The sequence below is a fragment of the Anabas testudineus genome, chromosome 5 (genome assembly GCF_900324465.2).
Source record: "Anabas testudineus chromosome 5, fAnaTes1.2, whole genome shotgun sequence".
Classification (NCBI taxonomy): Eukaryota; Metazoa; Chordata; class Actinopteri; order Anabantiformes; family Anabantidae; genus Anabas; species Anabas testudineus.
The window spans coordinates 16,186,709-16,207,529 of record NC_046614.1 but is presented as its reverse complement, the minus strand read 5'-3'; the positions used below and the strand labels follow the sequence as shown (position 1 = coordinate 16,207,529).

Sequence of the window (20,821 nt, the reverse complement as noted above, 5' to 3'; positions counted from 1 at the left end):
TTTATCTTTGGGTCTGCTGGAGTAGGATGCCCTTCACTGGGTCATCATTTGGGATGACTAATTTGATTCTGTTCTCGATAAATAGTGTTTTTCAGATCCCAGATCATCTGGTTATTGTCCTCAGAGACTCATCAGATCCTTCAGGTCTGCCAGTTTGAATCTTAACTAAGTCACTGCTCTTTGCTGTGTATCTATCTTTACATCTGTTTTTACAGAATGACCCTTCTTGTGGTTTTGAGTGAGTGTTTTGTTTGTGCTGCTGCGTCACAGCCGGACCTAATGTATCACTTTTCCTGTCCTGTCCCTGTTATTTCGGCTCATTCTGTTTCCACCTCTCCTCATATCAACACCTCCTCAGGCTTCTGTTTTTGTTTGGACTGCTGTTCCCCATCCAGCCTCCAGGTGTCCCTGGACTCTGTTCTGTTCCCATTCACCTCACACCTGTTTTCCATTTCTTTCATCAGCCCCCAGTTACACAGTACATGCCCAGCTGCACTAGCCCTCTGCTAAGCTGTTTTCATCAGCCAGTTTTTTTTTTTATCTCCAAGACTAAAATATTGAATTGAACTTGTTTTCAGCTCTCTAGTAGATTTATTACATCACTGATGACTACTGTTTTTGACCTGACTGTCTCCTAACCTTGGCCTCTGTTGCCCCTGCCTGGGTTATTTAGGATCGTGCCTGTGCAAACCTCCTCACATTCAACCTACTTGATCCCAGTGACGTCCTAATTGACCAAACTGTCTTTAAACATAATGTCAGATCCTGAACTGACATGTAAAAGCTGTCAGCGTAGTTAATTCTATGAGGACATTTTCAGAGGAAGGGGACGAGGACATGAACACCATGTCATTGACGTTCTGTGCATTCAGTCTGTCTTCTTTTAAACACACACATTTGATCACATCCACACAATAACAACAGCAGGTGCCTCAAAAGAAGTAATTAATGAGTTGCACTGAACCAAGAAGAAGCAGAGGTCCTTGGTATGTCCACTATGTGACAAGCCATAATGCAGAACCATGAAAGAAGGAAATTGCATTAAAAGACCAACGTGCACTGTGTGTGCAGGCACAGCTGAACAACCCTAATGAGTCTTCTGCTCTGGATCTCGGCTCAAATGATGATTCACAACAGACTTCAGTTTAGTGATCCCTAAGTGCTTCTGCAGTCAATCAGGAGGAGGCTGAATTGCTTCTGATGTTTTCATATGACGCGAGTAATGGCGTGATATGACTCCAGAGCAGTTGGATTTACCATGATACCAACCTTTTTAAATCCTCTGGGGATTTTTAGAGAAACACTCGTTTGTTTTGTGTAGGGAGATAAATGAGACGATGCTTCTCTTATATCTGGAAAAGATTAAACTGGAGCCCAGCATTATGAAAAACTAAGCATAAAGGTTGTAAACAGCAGGAGACAGGTATTGAATATACCTTATTTACCTAAAGCTCACTATGCCGCATGTATAGATAGTTTAATTTAAACAAAAAAAACCTACAGTTGGCAAGTTGTGGTTTTATGACCACAACACCTGCAGCTCTATAGATCTATACAGAGTTCCTCTAAGCTCCTTTATCAGTGTGCGGCAGTGGTTCTATGAATAGGACTGTGACATTTTTCTGCAAAATTACAGTATGATGACAAGCCATCAGGCTTCTAAATCTTCTGGTGAAATATAAACACAGTTTCTGGCTGATACCACGACTCGAAACTTCTCCTTTTCCACCAAGGATTTCTCAAAAGATAAACATTTGTATAGTGTTTGAACAAATGATCAGTGCTGCCATTGGTCTAGTTAGCACTGTCTACTATGAAACATGTGTCACCAGTCACTTTTTCCACCTGACGCTTGTATAACACAAGTAAAGAGTGTTCACAGGACACCCTCACTCGACGCCTCATCGTTAGCACGATTTACTACTGCAGTGACACGTTTTCCCACCCACAGACGCTGCCAGTTAACGTTCGATCGAGCCAAACTGGATTCAAATGGTAAATCATTAATCTTTCTGTTTATGTGGTGCAAAGGAAGTGGAACATTTATCATGACTGAAAAGGTTCTATGTAGTCTTTTACTGAGGAGACAAGCTTGTTGTTCTTCTGAGGTTGCATGTGTGTCAGTGTCAGTTTCAGTTTGGCCTTCGTAGGTGTGTTTATTAAGTGTCTAAGAGGGATATACACAATCGTAGGCATGTAAATAGAAGCCTCTGTATGTGCCTATCTGTGTTTGTGTGAGGGGGTGTTGTTTTTTCAATTATCTTGCAGTGATAAATGGTAAGATGCAGTTTAGCTTTAATCTCCATTAACCTCAACAAAACCCACTTACACCTTTCACCAGCTCAGCAGACTAAACCGATTAATCCATTAGAAACTAACACCGCTCTTTTCGTGGGGTCTTGTTATCTAGTTCTTACTGTTAATATTGTCTCGTCTTTGTCCTTCTCTCAAACTCTCTGTGGGAGTGAGGGGAGACGGCGTCATCTGTTAAGTTACACATTTAGCAACTTGGAGCCTGTGTTAGCTCTAAATCCTGGATAGATGTTTTACTGTGGACTGATACAGCATGATCTGCTGCAGATGTCCTGTAGTGGTGTTTTAAAAATGTTATTAGTGCAGCTGTTCAGTACAGATGATGTACCAAGCATTTGTAAATCAAAATCACACTGACTTCTGTTTCAGCATTAAATTACACAGATATTAACCTACACGCACGAGTAGGAAAACACTTTGAACGACGACTGTACATTGACTGCGGCTAATATCATCGTATTTTTGTCAAAATTAAAAACGTCTGTTGCCTCAAAAATTAAACTGCAGTCTTAGCTAAATTTATATTTCCAGGTTCTGGAACATATAGATGACTTTTCATGATGATAATAACTGATCCATATGAAACAGCTGTAATCCAGACCAGGAGCACTGCAAAAATAAACATTATAGAGTCATAGAAGACTCATTTTAAGTAGACGCATTTACGGATGGATTATACTGTAGAGCCTTTTTCTACATCTTAGACAGGATTCATTTTTCAGGATTATCATGCCATCATGACATGGATGAGATATCTGTAGCCTCGAATATTAATCCATCAGTACATTTTATTTTGGCACGTACAGGACAGACTGCTTAGCCATGCAAATTGCTTTTGGAGAACAGTAACTACCTGAGCTCCAGCAGATTTATATTGTGCCCAAAAATGCAGTGCAACAGTGATTACTGAGCAGTAGACAAAGTAAGGACAACACTAACAATAGTCAAGGGTGTACAGCTACAGTACAGTATCTACTACCATAGGGACTACTCTAATGACAACGGGGTTATTTTAAACAGCAGCACTTTAAATTGCTTTGTTATGAAATCCACATTGCTAACTTAAATCTGTTCGAAGCCAAGTGACAATAACGCCGACATGTGCAGTACCAGGCATTCAATTTAGAAGTTAAGAGTGAGGTAAACTGTTTAATGTTATAGTTTTAAGTCACGTTAAGTTAAAATACAAATAAAGTGTTTTTGATCAAACTATGAGCAATCAGTGAAGTAAAGGGGGTTGGAAGATGACAGAGGAAAGACTAAGGAGCAAAGCAGAAAACGTGCTTATACAAGGCGAGCTTGTTATTTCAGACCTTTATTTAATCTGTTTTTATGCACTATATATTTTTTTCTTTTTGAAATCTAATCCTCATGATAAATTAACAAGTAAAATACATTTAGGAGGCTGGAAATATTTCATAATTTTTACTTGTGGCTTTGTTTAAAGAAAGTGAAGTTAAATTGTTTTCCTGCAGCTAATTTATCTCAAAGGCCTTTGCTCATCCTCAGACTACTTGAACATAGCTTAATTAAACTTTTGAATTAACTGATGTCTGCATAACGGTTTATGCAAATGTAATGTCTGTTTTGAAAGCTTGTTTCTTACATGACATATTAAAAACCCATCCCTCTCAAATTGCAGCAGTTTATCTCTGCAGTGGCTGAATAAACAATGCGTTGGAGCAGCCCTCTGGTGTATCTGGTGATGTGGAAGTGGGTTTCGCTCACATTTTAACCGGCTTCAGCTTTACTGCTGGGAAACAGTAATTGAGGAATTGACTAGAAAATGAACAGGGTAGTTAAAGGTCTGGTTTACTGCCAATATCCAGGAATGACACAGTATCTACGGTGTTATGTGCAGCGGTGCAGTAAACTGCCAAAGCTTTCATCACTATATTTTCTTTTAGCATGAGGTATGAGTGGCTCCGCTGTGTATTTATTATCTACTGCTGGATTAAACTGTTTGTTTTACAGGTGGAAATTCTGTGTGATCGAGAGTATGTGATGAAAACAGGGCGAGAGATAACACAAGTGATAACTTTAATCAGCGAGACCAGAGTGGTTACCACTTTAGCGCAGGTGCAAAGCTGATGACGTAAAAGGAAAAGCAGCGTCACTTTGTTGGTTTGGCTGGTTATTTTGTACCGGAGCTCCACACAACCTTGGTTGTGAAGTGTAGTTTTTGTATAAAACATTTATTTTTATCCATTTCAACCACTTATGGTGCCCTTTTTGTAGTTGTAGTCGATGTGTTGGTAGAATTCAGACATTAATCCCTCCAAAGTGACCAAAATACTCTTTATACACGTTCATTTCTCCTTCTTCCACTTGACACAGTATTTTCATTAAATACATGTTTAATGCAATAAAATTCTATAATTAACATCTAGCCCCTCATACAGTATGTGCTGACCTGACAACATACTGTATATCCAGCGTGTTTGTGGACACAAACTCTTTTCTCTGACGTACAGTCGAACCAGACTCCCCACTCATGCTAATATTCAATTCAATTTATTCAATTCAATTTATTTGTATAGCGCTTTTTTTACGATTGACATTGTCACAAAGCAGCTTTACACAAGCAAAGAAACTATGAAAGTTTACACGAACAGTGAATGTGTGTGAATCATAATAATTAGATTGTCCCTATAATCTGTCGGCTGGTTCTAAGGATCAAGTCGGTGTATTGAGGCACAGTTAATACCTGCCCCAAGTCCGGCTGACAATGTATTCATCCTGCTAACTATGTGAAGTGTTCACCTCACTCCACTGAGAATTATCTTATTTCAATAACCAGCTAAACTGCAAAAAATGCTCTGGTTACATGTATAAGCACGTTTGTGCCATAAGTATGAAGATGTTTTTTCAAATATAGATACCAGCATTTGTAATTCTCCAAAGCCAAACTCTCAATTATGAAACGGGAAACAATCTCTTCAGTTTGTACCACTAATCACCATGCAACATTATTGTTTATTTGGGGTCCTATGTTCATGAAGTCAAGTCTAAGAATGACTCCTGGCGGTTTTTAGCTTTTTTCTCAGGGACATTTCTGTCTCTTTAGCTCCTAAAAGTTCCACTAACAGCTCCAGTATGGCCACCAGCTAGTTGCTTACTGTGTCTGTGTAACTGTTGACAGGTAGGGGGCTGGTATTAAGGATTGTAGGGCCTCCTCTCTGAAAACAGCTGCCTGCTGATGCTGGAGAGAAAGCTGTTGAGAGCAATGATACTGAACCAAAGCAGTAAAAGTGCAGGCCATAAAGCTAGAGCTGCTGAAAGATGCTGCAGTAAAACCGTGAAGAGCTCAAGAGAACTGCAGAACCAGGGGTACAGTTACTAAAAAGGTTAATGACTACCAGTGACACCTCTATCCAGTATAATATAAACTTGTACTCTCCGGATGATACAGCTTTAAATATTGTGTAATGTTGTAATGTGTAACATCAAGTTATGTGTATATGTCTGTTTTGTATTTTCATAAAAACAATCGACTTTCTCCGCAGCAGTGTCGTCCCTGCTCGGGCTTTTCATCCAGCTGGCTGTAGTAACCTGAAATCTTTTTTGTTTGTGGCTCTTCCTGTTGAGCAGCGTGCCCGTGGGTGGATCAGCAGTTTCTGTGTCCTCCTCTCACCGACTGTCTGTCTCTGGCTCTGTCTGTCTCTCATTCCCTCTAAAATTAAACATCATGCTGTCACGACAAATAGGCGGTGTGGGCTGTGGACAAACACACACACACACACAAAGCATACATAATACAAGTTCTCAACAAAGCAGAACAATAAGTGAAGTGATGATGACTTTACAAACAGGGACATTGTGAGAGTGAAACGCTGATGAGTGTGTGGGGAGCTTCTTTGTAGACATACACTGAATTAATTTGTACGTGCTAATATGTTTGAAGAAGGGAGGGGCGCTTAACCTGACCATGAAATAGTTTTATAATTTCTTACGTTTCATGAAATTAGCTAAACATCACTAAAATACAGAGAAAATTCTTGGATGTCCACTGTTTGAATTTACATGAGAGATCTTCTATTTTGAATGGTTTTACAGCGTTTAAAGTACCTCTTTAAAGTGATTTGACAAGTACAGATTAATACTACAGCTCCCACAATTCTTGGGGACAGCAAAGACTCTAAGCATCTACTTTCTCACCTGCTATATCTGTTTGCAGTGCAGGCAAAGAAACTCAAAATGTCTTTTGTATGTTAGTGGTCTTCGGCACTAACAAGGAAACCATTATTTGAAAAGATAATTATAATAATAATGTTAATACACTACAAAGTGTAGCAAACCTGTGGGTTTATTGCATGAAAATCGCTGTTGCTCCAATAAATGAGACTGAATGGCACCTGGCTTGTGATGCTCAGAGAATTTGTGCCTGAAACACGACCGCCAACAACCGTCTGTCTTTTCTCACAAAGAAAGACACTCTCCAGTGCTCCTCCCACACTCCATGAGTGCAGCCCGAGCAGGCCAGGTTAATCTTATCTTCACAATGAGAAACAGCACTGAAAACGAAACCTGAAGTGAGGCTGAAATACTGTTTTTATTCAAGTGACAAGAAATTGGAAAGAAAGTGGATATGAACCTGAACTAACTTAAGTGTTTATTTCTTCACTAAAATTTGAAATTGTCCTCTCAACTGAGATTGTGTTTGTGCATTTAAATGCAGGGGTGTTTTTGTGTGTGTAGAAAGACACAGCACACAATAAGACGACAGCCATCTGGATAAAGCACACAAAGTCTCATTTGTGCCAGGCCACAACAGGGTTGTCTGCAATGATTTATCTTCTCCCCATCTTTCTGCGGACAGACACTCTGTCTCAACCCTCCCATTAAACCAGGAAGAGTGCTCACCTTAGTTTCCCCGTGCTGAGGGATGAATCAGTCAGACTGTCATTTCAAGCCTCGTCTGAACTAGTGCAAAAATCAGACACAACAATGTTGTACCAGGGAGATGTGTGCTCACTCATCTCCGTGGTACATCAGGAGCAAATTGTCCACCAAATACAACTGTTGCACAAATACAGTGTCATGATATGATGTACTGAACACAAATGAGCCAAATAAGTTGTGGCGAACCGTTCAGATCCTTCACTGTTATTGTCTCTGTTTGAAAAAAGAAAAGGGTAGCACTGAGTAGACACAACTGAGATTCCCATAAATAATAGTCATGAGACAAGTGAAATAGTATTGAAAATTAAATTGAATTATCGAAGAAGCAATAAAATATTAATAATAATAAGAAGAAGTTCTATCACATCATTTAAGTGTGGTGCTCAGGTGGATTAAATTGGCTCATCACAGGTGGTACACGTAAATCAACCTGCAGCTATTGTTCACCTGCTATGAATGTCTCAGCTTTGAAGTGAGTATTTTATAGGCTGTTACTCCTCTGTGAACACAATAAGACTTAACTTTACTTAATGGCGTATTGCAAATTCTGTGTTTTGCCTCTCTGTGCTTTGGATAAAACTGATCCAGTTTCCACCAAGAGGTTTAAAACAGTCACGGTTAGACAGTCAGCCAAACAGTCTGACCAGTGAGCATAATGCTACGCAGTCAGCAGTGGTCTGCTGGAGACGTGACGCTCAGCCATATTTATAACAGAAGTGCAATAGCTGCAAGTTTGTTTACTTGTAAAAGCCAATTAAATCCACCTTAATCCACACTTAAATGATGGTGAGTTAAATACTTTAACGCATGCTTCAGTGGAAGTGACATAACAGTAACTCATGAAGGTCAGTGTCCGTGTCACACATTTGTTTCACTTTGATTTCTGATATAGAAATTATGCAGATTTTTAAATGTTTCTTCTTCACTTTAATGTCCCAACATCTTTTGTCTCTAAATCCTGAAACTTTAGGATTATTTCCAGGTCTGCATGAAGTTATCTCGTATTTCCTATCTGGTCTCAGACCTTTGGACTCTAAATGGCATCTGATGCAACCTGCTTTAAACTACAATGATTTGAAAGACAGAAATATTAACAGACAGTGAAATAGTTGTTGAGTCACTAGTAAAAGTTGATTAAGAAGACTTAGTTTTCTGCCTAACTAAAATAATATCCTGAAATAAAACTGAAATAATTAGCTTTGCTCAGGGCACAGCTACAGAAATGATAATATTGCTTGTTTTGTCCATCACTTTGATCCAGACTTTCGTTCTTAATTTAAGTCTCCTGTTGGAGTTAAGATCTGTGAATTTGGTGGAAACCTTTTTTAAAAAAGCAGCTCAAGACTCATCATTCTGAAAACTCCACTTACTAAAACATTCACAGTGTTCACCCTAAACATCTAGTGCATCGTCTTAGATCAGTTTCCTAAAAATCCTTCAAGTCTCGTGCACATTCTGGTCTTCGTCTCGTCTGTCTTGTTTCTATCGAAGAAGACAGAGATACATTTTCTAATTGACATTTCTACTCTGAGTGAACTGCTCAGTTTGTCAGTTTCTGTTTTCTCATGTTTATTCACAAATTGATTTGAATACTAATGACTAAAAGCCGCTGAAAGACTGACAGTTCTGATCAGTCTCACAGCCGTTCCTCGGCTTGCCTCTCATATGTGAACAAGTTTTTAATCTAGATTTTGTCATTTCAAATCATAAAATCCAGCCTAAAATGCTGCAAAAAATATTGGAGAACCAGTATTTAGTGGAGATGGTTAAATATGGAGAAGTTAAAATTGTTTCTGACTGAGCTGTCGTGTTTTTCCAGTTTGAAAACCATGGACAAATTCGATTTTGGTGACTGTCGTCAGCTGTCATTCAAAAGTTGACTGTGGGCTTAGTTAACTTATGTTGGAAAACATCCATATCTTGTTAAGGTAGCGGTAAAAAGGATTGAGAAGTATCTAAAAATATTTCAGTACTTTCAAAGTCTGCATAAAAATTTTGTTTGTTGAGGTAAAGTTAAGTATTCAAAGGAAAATGCTTTAAAATAAATGGAACCAAGAACAGTAAAGAGTGCAATAAATCCCTCTGACAGTGGAGTAGAAACACAGTTTATAGTAGCATAAATAGAAGTCCTAAAATATATTCCATGAATCACAGTAATTCCCTGTGAAAAGGCACGAACAAATACACTACATGGTGTTAACTAACCCAAGCTGTTGCATGATATTAATAAACATTTTACATGCAGCTAATAAAATAGTAACTCTCTAAACCCGTGAAAATGTCGTGTTCGACAGGTGATATACGGAGAAACTACAGACGACGGCAACAAACTGTGAGGTAGTAGAAGAAGCTGCGACACACGCTTAAAACAAAGCTGTCCAATTACAGGGACAAGATAAAATAGATCACTGTCACTCCCGCCCGCTTTCCAAGGGCAACAAGCAGAAAATCTGTGCTCTCATAAACACTCATATAATATGCACAAAGCTGAGTCACACAGCACACACACACACAGCACACACACACACACACACATACACACACGATTCAATTAAACCCCAAGAAAACAAAAAACTCTGCTGTTAGTTTCAAGATGTTCCCTAGATGAGCCTTTTTCAATAAGGCAGATGAGCTGTCAGGAGGTGCTCTAATACACACACACACGCTGAACATTACTAAACATGCACAGCCTGCTCTGTAGGCCGTCATCTATCACTATAATGTAATAGGTTGCAGCTGAAAATGTTATAAATGGGTTGGGTTTTTTTTTTATTAGATTAAAGTACTGCTAGTGGCACGATAAACACCAAACAAGGCAAGTTTGTGAAACCTGGTGACTCAAAGGTTTCTCTTTTTGTTCTTTTTGGCTTGTTACTGATCTATAAAGGAAGTGATGACAGTAACACCTTCATGCTCACTAAATAGATTTGAAGCTAACTCTGATTCCTTACTAAGTGAGGTAGTAGATGTGAAAGGAGAGACCAACATTTAACATGTGACTTCTTGTGTAGTTGCACTGCGTTCACCGCAGTTTACTGTCAGAAACACAGACACAACACATTTATGTGTAACTGAGGAGCAGTCTCTGAGACACTGACACTCCTGCAGAGGGCTGAGAGAAGGAGCACAATGGCAGACAGAGGTGTTACAGCCTCCTGCGTAGCAGCTGCATAATTCAAGAGACATACTGGAGGAAAAAAATGTAAGAGAAAATTCCTTTAGTTCAACATGAACCTGAGCCTATAAAATGTATTTTACCGTGTACAGTGTTAGTGTTTCTCAGTAAAATCCAACCGGCCATCTTCAGAGTTCCTCTGCTGTTTTTCTGTCTTTTATTATGTTCTCTCTGAGTTCTGCCTTCTGGAGTAATTTCTCATTCAAATGTTGTGCATCTGGCCACATAGACAGCAGCGTACCATTTTGAAAAAAGGAACAGTACGTAATGATTTAAGGAGGACCCAGTTAAATAGTCAGAGATCATATTAAGACATAAGATTTATTGTACAAACGTTAATGGTGCGAGATGAGCTGGGATGCTGTTGAACAGGGAGATTAGGGAAAAACACAAGGTGATCTCCAAGAGTTAAATAACAAAAGGTGCTGCTCAGTCAGCAGGGTAGAAACTGCATAAGTGAGGGGTTCAAGATCCATGAAGTGTCTGAGTGTCTGATCCAGGGTCCGACAGCCGACAGGGAGAGTCCAAGGAGTGTCGAATCTGAATCCTGACAGAGAGAGCGAGCAAGGGTCCATACCCGAAAAGGCGAAGACAAGAAAGTCTAGATTTCTGACACAGTGAGCTTTAGCGTAGAGTCAGTTTCCAGAGTTCACACTCCTCTGTGTTATTCTCTCCACTAGTCTCATTTTCCAGCCCCTACATTGTCTTGTCTTCACCTTTAGTAACAGCATACCAGCTACAGTAGCCAAATAATTACACCCCGTCTACTGTATCTCCCACCTGAGTAGAGCTGACGAGACTGCTCTAACACTTTATGCGAACACTTTTTGTGCCCTTTCACCCCGGTAGTCAGATTCTTGTTTTACATGGCCTCCACAAATCCAGGGCATGTACAGTCCTGTATTGCCAGAGCTGTTGTGTGCTGTGCCAGAAAAGAAGGATGGTTGTTTTAGTACAGGTTTTTGAAAAATTATTCAGCGTTATGTGAATGTATCAAGGCTTCAATCTCAATACCAACTCTTGATTAAAGTGACAGTTTTGTTTTTATCAAGTCTGTTTAAGATGCTAGTGTGTAAAAGCTTAGTAGTAGTTACTGTATGTTAATATGCTGAAATGCAAAACAATCAGCCTTAAACAATCCCTCTGCGCAGCTCACTTGTAGGTTTACATATTATATATACGTATTCATGTGTCTTTGCATTGATTCGATAATGGTAATTACAGAGGGGAAGGAAAAAGAGAAGGGTGGGGGGAAATATGATTTTAAATAGAAAGTAGGAAAACAGTAGCGGGGCAATGAGAGACAGGAGGGCAGAGATGGAAATTACGTGTCAGTGAACATCACCTTTAGTGATGTCTATCATGGTTTAATTGGGAGCTGACACGTTCGTTATTCCCTAGTTATGGTGTCTATACAACTGAAACTCATTAGATTTAATATACTGTAAAATGAGAGTGTGGGCTGATTCTGTCCATTTGATGACCCGTTAACAATCATTCATGTTCATGTTTAGTTGAGGTTTTTTTTTTGCAGAGTGAACATGAATCAGCCATGAATCCATTGGTACTGCGAAACAGTTTAAATACATAGCTTGTGTTTAATTGTGTAGAAATGGGCCACTAATACTTCTACACTGCCGTTAGTGCACATTATCATTTTCTTTAGTTTAATGTACTTATTGCATTGCTGTCGCGCCGTGATTTGTGGCATTAATGCTGCCCGTTCCTCTTCTTTGCATTCATCTCCCGTCTCCATCATCTTCTTCTTTCTGTCTCACTCTCTTTCTCCTCATTACCGTGCACGGATTTGAAAGGCCTAATTTCTACAGGATTATGTGTCTGCCTCAGACTCCCAGACTCCACAGATCAATAACAAAAGTGGGATGGCGTCAAATGACCCTGAATAAAATGCAGTCAGCCGAGCCCAGCTGTTGAATTAAGTCCAGTGGAGAGGCTTTGGCTGTGTTGTTTTTATTGTTGTTAGCTCCACAACTCTGCATCACAGTTGCTGCGACTGTGTTGTTATTTCCTGTTAGTGGAAACTGTTGCTGTTCTTCTCTTTGCAAATTATGTTCCATATTTGGAAATATAAATATATAAGGTTTACAGACTGATGCTGGGAACATGATTAGCTCCCCACCTGTTCAAATAATCAGCGTGTGGTATGTGCTTATTATTTTCTGCAAATTCTTTCTCCAGCTCCATACCTCTGTTTACTCCACTTTTGTCTGCTTGAGCTGCTAACGTCATAAATGAAAGAGCTGCTGGAAATGAGCATTGCTCATATCACACAGTACCCCATAAATAAATAGATCTGTTATAGCTCATATAAAAACTCCACTTTGTACAAAAGTGGTTTGGTAATTTGGGATTAAAAGAATTAAAAAGATTGAACATCATCACTTAATTTGCTCTAATATGAGATCCACGCCACAGTGGAGATCAGCTGAAACAATGTTTACAACTTCATAATGTGTAATGGTCAGCTTTGAAGGACTAAAATAGTCATGTCAGCTGCCCAGTGAGGCTGTAATTCTCATTACACTGAAGAAAACAGAACTGATGAAACAGACAAATTCAGTTTCCACACGTGAATCACTATTATGATAGACGTCTGGCCTGATGTGTGGTGTGCACAAGTGTGCATAAGCAGTGTGCCTTTCAGTAAAACGCTATAATTGTCCATTATCATGTTGGCCTGGCTCTCATTTTTGTGTATTGTTTTGCATTGTGTACTGTAGTTACTGAAAAAGCTGAATGTGGAGCCTCATTTTTTTTCAAATTCACCAGCAATAAGATGATAGATGTTTTAACTGGAACTGAACTGTATGTTTTAAATTATAACTGCACGGTTCAGTTTTTTAGGTTTGGCTGTCACCAAAGCGACGTCTCAGTGTGTTGAAGCACCCGTACATGCTGAAAAAAAAAAAACACTAGCAGAATTTTACCTTCTGACAGGTTTGAAAAAGATATATCGCTGTAATTCTAAGGTCACTGATTTTGCTGCCGTGGCTATTGATTGTTGGAAGTTATGGCATCATACCCTCGGAGTGTTTCTCTCACAGATGGTCTGCTCCTAATGAACCACACTAACGAGCCAGATGCTTCTGTGCTGCAGTAGGCAAGGTCCTAAGAGGTTACATGGAAAGGAATCTTACATACATTTTTAATTGACAGCACACAGAGTGCGCACCGTACAATTTGATTTAATGTCAAATGATGGATTAGAGAGGAGAGTAAGCGTGGAAACTGTTTGCTGAAGTTAAATGATTTTAAAGGAGGATTTAAAGGTGTTCACTGACCTGTTGATGAGGATGTAAAGTCATGTTACGTGAAATAGAAAAACCCTCTCGCACCTTTCGTTGTCATCAAGGCCTTTGAAAACATACAAACTCGTTCCAGTTCCTCTCATTGTTATTGCTTTATGTAGCTTCAGGATATAGGCTGGTTAATGGATGCAGTGTAAACCATCTGCGATCGTTTCACCGTGTTGTGTAAAATGAAACGTCCTGAGCATTTTGCCTGTGTCTTTGTGTGTTGGCTGACTGCCTGTGCGCATCTCTGCTTGTTTCATCCTCTCTGTCAGTCTGTCTTTGTCTGATCTCCATCTGCCTGCCCGTGTGTGTGTTTGTGTTTACTTGCAGCCTATTTCTGTACGTCAGTCTTGATCCATCCAAGATATTAAGAAGTCTACTTCAAACCACCCTGCTGGATATATTCATCATTCCACTCCAAAACGGTACTAGATATTTGTTGCGGCATTTAATGGTACCACCCACTGCTCTGGTGAGGCCGCACTGATCTGCTGCATCATGCTGTGAACATTCCCCTATAGCTAAGAAAGTTTGTCCATTAAAAGTGCATAAGCAGGCATCCATTTTCTTTCTTGTATCTGTTCCACAGGGAGTGTGATGTCCAGTAGATGGCAGCACAGACAGCTGAGAGGTTTTCATTTAGCAAGCAAACTAAATATCTTCTCTTCTCCTCTTCTGTCTTCCAGGGCCAAAGTGTTTCGGGGAAAGAAGGTCCTTGGGGACTACGACATCAAAGTGGAGCAGGTATAATGTTGATTTTATATGCCTAAGATGCCACAGAATCATTTGTAAAAGGTTGACATGGGATCAGATCAAAGTGGATTGACACCAAATTCACGTTTGATATTGAAATGCCTTTTATTATGCTTTCACAGACAACCCATGACACTAGTGCTCGAGCACATTCTCAATAAAAACCAACTCTTTTTAAGATAAGGTGCAGTTCTGTATTCATTTATACAGCAGGTTATAAGTTCCTTGAAAGATCGTAAATGCCAAAGTGTAAAAGAAGTAAGTGCTCCACAATCAGGTGAATATCTGACCCAGCTGTGTTGTTGCTGCAGAAACAGGAGGATAGCATCGATATGAACAAGTATCTCCAGTGTTCGGGAAGCTACTTTAAAATTACTTCACACTGGAATTAGTTAAACTACAGCAAAACTACACTAGAGAGAAATCTAGTTAAACTACTTAAAAACAGAAACAGGGAAATTGTGGTTGGACAACTGCCAGACAGTACATATGGGCTCTACTACGGGGTATCGGTGTCTTGGCCAAGGACACCTGGACCACAGCCAGGAGGAACCAGGAATCAAACCTCTAACTCACAGACAACTGCTCCCACCAACTGAGCTACCACCACCCAAACAAATATGACATCCTACTTGGATTTCATAAAATAAATGAAGTGAGTCTGTTGTCAGTTTTGTTACATTCAACTCGAACACTGATCCAAACAATGACATAGATATAAAGTCACATAGTTTAAACAACATATGACTCTCAGGCCCAGAACCAACATAATAAAAGGCAACAAAGTCATTTAAATACTTGATACTTGAATCACTACCCAGGTATGAATGTAGTCTGTGCTACTAGTTTAATTACACATAGTTTACTGCTCCCCAACACCGAGTGTCTCTCCCTGCATCACGTTCTCTAGCAGCATGTTAATCTACTGAACTTGTGGAAACATGACAACACGTTGACATTATCCCGCTCTCAGTCGGCTGGTTCAACAAACAACAACCACTGGACGGATTATGATGACATTCTGTTTCCTACATTCATGGTCCCCAGAGAATGAGCTCAAACTTCTCTCTAGCATCCCGACGAGATGTTTACATCTTCTAAAGTGACGAGCAAAATTAATTGAAGGGATCAAAATGTTTAATTTGGTAACAGTTATCACCTGTTAGCATGCTAACATGCTAGCTGAAGCTAGTAAATCCCAATGTTTGCTAATTGTAAACAGGTCTATTACCCACAGAAAATGTTATTGCAGTGCACTTTATGACTGACACTGACAAACATTTTGCTTTTGTCATGTTCAGCATAAACGCGTTTTATGCAGTGTAAGCTTAACCTTGTGTACATGTGTAACCACACTTGCAAAACCACCCGTGCTCCTCGTGTAAACCAGTACCAGAACCGTACGAGGACTGTGTTGTGGTATTTGAATGCAGTCAATTAAACAATATGCTAACAGTACTTGACATTTTGGTTTCATATTGGTTGAACCACCTAACCAGCCGGTGCTTAGTTACTGGATTTGAGATGACTCTTCTCTGGGGTTTCACAGCAAACAGTTTCACACCTAATAGATGGTGACAGTTGAATTACAACCTCAGACCTCACCACTGAAACAAAAGTAGACATCAGAGGAGACAAGAAGTCGGCGGCAGTGAGTCACAGAGAAATCCCTGCTATGTTTGTAGCCACACCAAAGACCAGCATGTGTGCTTGTTTTATTCGAGTAAATATAAAGTTTGTGTAAACACTGATGCGCATTTGGTTATTTACCGATAAATACAATCAGGTGTATCAAATATGCAAATACAGCTCAGCTCTAACATGTCTTCAGTAATGTTTCTTCTCATCTCCTTTTATTGCTTCTGCAAACAATCATTCTGTCCCCTGACAAACTCCTTCGTTAGAGCCAAGAGTAATTCAGCACACAGTTTGTTTTTCCTCTCATTACAAATAAATTAACTCAAATGTTAACTACAAATGATTATTCATGTTAGAGCTATTATAATTGAGGAATACACCTGCTCTTTCAGAACAATCTTGAACTTTATATCTGATGCCTCTAAATGAGGTTTCTACCAGGAACTATTTACAATCATGGAATTGCATATTATTATTTAACAATTAACATAAGTGTAACTGATGAAACACTCCCGTGTCCTCTCACATCCTTCTAGGCCGAGTTCTCTGAGATCAACCTTGTGTCAAATTCAAATGGGACCTGTAACGTGGACATGCAGGTCATCAGAGGTGGAACCAAAGTGGTCAGGTCAGTGCTACACATACACACTCTTACTCCCACACACAGAGTGTCATATATGGGTGAAGTTACCAGATGCTGAGGACAGGTCCTTGCTTAAGGTCTCTCAAAGAAGATATATTCTAATAATAATGAAATAAACATACTGTATGTGGTCATAAAAGACACCAATTCTAATAGTTAATCACCGGCAATCTTAAACATGAAACATGAACATGAATCATTTGTGTATAAGTATAAAATACATCATACATACAAACCTAGTGTGACCCTAAACCAGAAACCTACCACTGAAATAATGGCTCTATGTTAGCACAGAATCAGTTGTCAAACACTAGCCTAGTGGTACTTAGTGGTAACACACTCACATAGCACTTTTCTACCTGAACAGATGAAGCATCAAAGTCTTTCCCAGGACAATTTGACATGAGGAGCAGGCATCTAACCACAGACCCTGTGATTTGACATTAATATGAGATTAGACCAGAATGCTCTGGGAAAATACACTTGTTTACCCGAAGCTCTGACCGATGGAAAATGGCAGGAGCACATTGTCACCACCATTACTCAAAGACTCGTGCAGCAGATCTGCACACTAGACGATCACGTAACCTCAAACCACACAGACACATTCATGTTTAAGATTGCCGGTGATTTACTAAGGCAGTAGCTCCTCCTTCACATCGACCAATAAAACCAACAGGAAATGAGGACTGCAGCATTAGTCTGATATTCAGCTTCTATGGGTTGTAATTGCGCTTTATGAGAAACTGCTCTCACACGAATCATACACACAGCAGTGAGATAAGGTGGAGTCCAGGATACTTTATCTGTCAGCGTCACCTCAACACAAGCTTTATTCTTGAGCATGTGTCGTCTGAGTTCCTCGCCTCAAAAGTTGTATCCTCGCCTCAGTCTCACCCAAACACAAGTTTGCTGGGAGAAAATGAATGTGTTCATGACGTAATTATCAGTGTGTCTTGTTGTTCTGCCTGCATGAGTTCAGAACAAGCTCCGACTATCGACATCTGTCTCCATAATTGCACTGTGTCCATTGATTTCAAGTCTAAAGTGGTGATTTTGCTAACTGCTCTCAGCCTGTGTGTTGTTGTGAAACCCACTCACCCTGCAGCAGAATTCATCTTTTTCAGACTCTAGGATCTACAGCTCCTCTCACTGCAGTGGAAAAGAAATTATCATCTAAAAATGATAAAAGTCATGTTGCAGTGGGAGTCTGATCAGTCACAGAGGATTTAAAATTTTCACTTATTGTACTGTATGAGAACATTAACAACATCATTTAAATATGTGTATTGTGAGATGTGCACGGTTAACTTCCATAACTTTTTATATTCACAGCTGCAGACATTCAGGTCACACAAGAAAAACGGCATAGTTGTACAACGTTTTATAGAAAGAGTATAAGACATCATTAAAATCCTCAGAGGAGTTGACAGAGAACCTCTATTTTCTTTCTCCTCTTTTTCATAAAGGTCAGGCTGACATTATCATTCTTTCTTAGTGTCAACACATCCACTCCAACAATACTGTTTCCATCAGTACAATGTTGGGTTGTTGTCTACATCTGTGTGTGTAGGATTGACTCAAGTACCTACATCAGAATAAAGTCATTTTATGGACAATAATCTACAGGCTCACCACTCACTTGGCCCATTTGGTGAATGACTGCAGATTGACTCTTGTTCATCTCTCTGCATGCATGGTTAGCTTCCATCTGCTCAGTTACACACTCAGGTCAAAGAAAAGAAATTAAATAGACAAAAGCACTAGAGAAAACCTTAGAAGTTGCTGCTTTTACATTTTTTAAATCGTTCTCAGTCTTCATTCATCTGGGAGATGACAAAAAACGTAAGATGAAAGACTTATTATGGGTTTTTAGCTTTGTTTTGAAATTGTTTGTATTTAGTGCAGGTCAATCATTACAAAATACAAACTGCACAGTGAATAACACAAATAGAAAGCTAGTTAGAATGTGTGGCATTGCTGGCAGCAGTGATTAAAGGAGTTAAAAGGAGAGTCAGGACCGTGTTGATCTTTGCTGCTGACTGTCAGTAATGAAGAGCTTACAGTCACATCAAACGTTGCTCTCTCCAGCACGGTCTTTTTTTGTTTCTTGGAGTGCCTGATTAGTATTCTCAGTGCACCATGAGCTGGTGGTGGTCACACTGGGACAGAGTTTTTTCTCTTTTCTCACACCTCTCCCCCCCTCTCTCTGCCTTTCCTCACATTCCTTCTCCCTCATAGACACATTCAGAGACAATAGGAAAAATAACAAGAGTCATGCCCTGTTACCATCAGTCTTTCAGTGAGCTCAGCTGCATTACTGTATATATTGTTTTTACCCACTGGTCACAATTTGTTTCTCTGGACTCCACAGCTGTGTTTTTTACTGTTGTGTTATGAAAAATGCACAAATTTAATAACCAAAACGTTAGAAAATCGTTAGAATCTAATGTTGTTAATCATTTAGCATTTGTTTCCATTTACTTGTGCAGACTCATCCCCCTTTTTCTGTTGTTGCTGAACTCCTGGTTTCTTCTGCACTGCAGTCCTTGTCACTGTGAACTCTGCTGCTAGCCTGAGGAGGACTGCAGACAGTTACCTCTGAGACAAATGTCACCCAGGAGCATGCACAGGAGGTTAACCCTCACCCAGTTTTACGGCTAACTATGTGTGGAACATTTGTTTTCCATTTCATACCAAGTAATACCTGAGCCCACATCATCTAAATCAACACAGATACTGATCTTAAATTAAACAATCAAACAATCAGAAGCTATCACCTCCATTGTGGGGCGACATGCCCCATGTTACATTTATGTATTTTGGAGGACTTTGGTGCAGGAAGGGATGCACTGTTTTTCATATACTACTAAACTAAAACAACACAGTTTTGTCCACTACTGAGGAAGTGTTTCTTTAATCTGTTTGTGGTGAATTTCACACATTTTCACACTAGAACAAACTCCATGTGAAAACATTGTGTGACAAAGTGGCAGGAAGCAGCTCAGAGAAACATTTCAAACACTCTTTGTTGTTTTCTTTGGTTAAAAATGATTTAACTGTCATTTAGTTAGATTCGTCTCTGATTCAGTGATGTTTGTAAAATGATGTATGATTTAAATAGATGTGCCATGTTAATAATATATAATGTAAAAATAAATATAATACAGACTACTCACTTCTGGCTTGATTAACCATCAAATTCATGTCTTTAGCTAAATAAAGTCAGCTGTCAGGTGATTTTTTTAGTTGTTTAATATTTATTGTCAGTAACTATTTTCACTGCACAGCATCATCAGTGGAAACGACTATTACTGTATTACAAATGTGACTATTTGGAGTTTATGATTATCATGAACTCTAAAAACATCTGTTAAAGCATGCTTGTTTTTGCAAGTGAAATATAGTAAACCAGTATAAACATATGCATTTAGTCTTATATCAGCTTTTTTTTTTTTTTAACACCAGGTCTTTCAGGCCTGACTTTGTCCTGGTGCGTCAGCATGCCTTCAGCATGGCCCAGAATGAGGACTTTAGGAACTTGATCATCGGTCTTCAGTATGCAGGCATCCCCTCAGTCAACTCTCTGGACTCCATCTACAACCTCTCTGACAAACCTTGGGCCGTAAGTGCTTTGTGCAAAACTGTAACAACCTACACATTATTAGACTGCAGAAATCTGTGGGAAAAATTACAATAAACAGTGATTATTACTATATTTTACTACATTAATAATATTATTATATAGCAGTTTATTACTTGTTGTAAAATATATATAACACTCATACAGCTAATGCTTAATTAACCATTAACCATTTTCGTCCTCCAGTTTTCCCAACTGATTAATAATCAAAAGCAGCTGGGAGCAGATAAGTTTCCTCTCATTGACCAGACTTTCTACCCCAACTACAAAGACATGGTAAGACTGTTTTTGTGGTTACACACTGTGTTGTAAACAACTCTGCTATATCCAAAATATCAGCTTCTTAGTAACTAACAAAATGGCTCAGTGTTGTTGATTTTGAGATTTACACCTTTGTATATTTAGTATATTTCTCTGGTCAGTTCTTACAAATTTGACTA

At 39.2% G+C, this 20,821-nt stretch overlaps 1 protein-coding gene across 2 annotated transcripts in view; it reads left to right on the top strand.

Moving 5' to 3' along the window:
• syn2b (synapsin IIb) overlaps positions 1 to 20,821 on the top strand; it is a 59,936-nt gene that overhangs the window by 18,266 nt on the left and 20,849 nt on the right. For both annotated transcript variants that reach the window (XM_026348888.1, XM_026348887.1), the window contains exons 3-6: positions 14,391 to 14,448; positions 16,632 to 16,723; positions 20,207 to 20,363; positions 20,568 to 20,657. In XM_026348888.1, the coding sequence (XP_026204673.1) occupies positions 14,391 to 14,448; positions 16,632 to 16,723; positions 20,207 to 20,363; positions 20,568 to 20,657 (397 nt within the window). The remainder of the gene's footprint in view (positions 1 to 14,390; positions 14,449 to 16,631; positions 16,724 to 20,206; positions 20,364 to 20,567; positions 20,658 to 20,821) is intronic.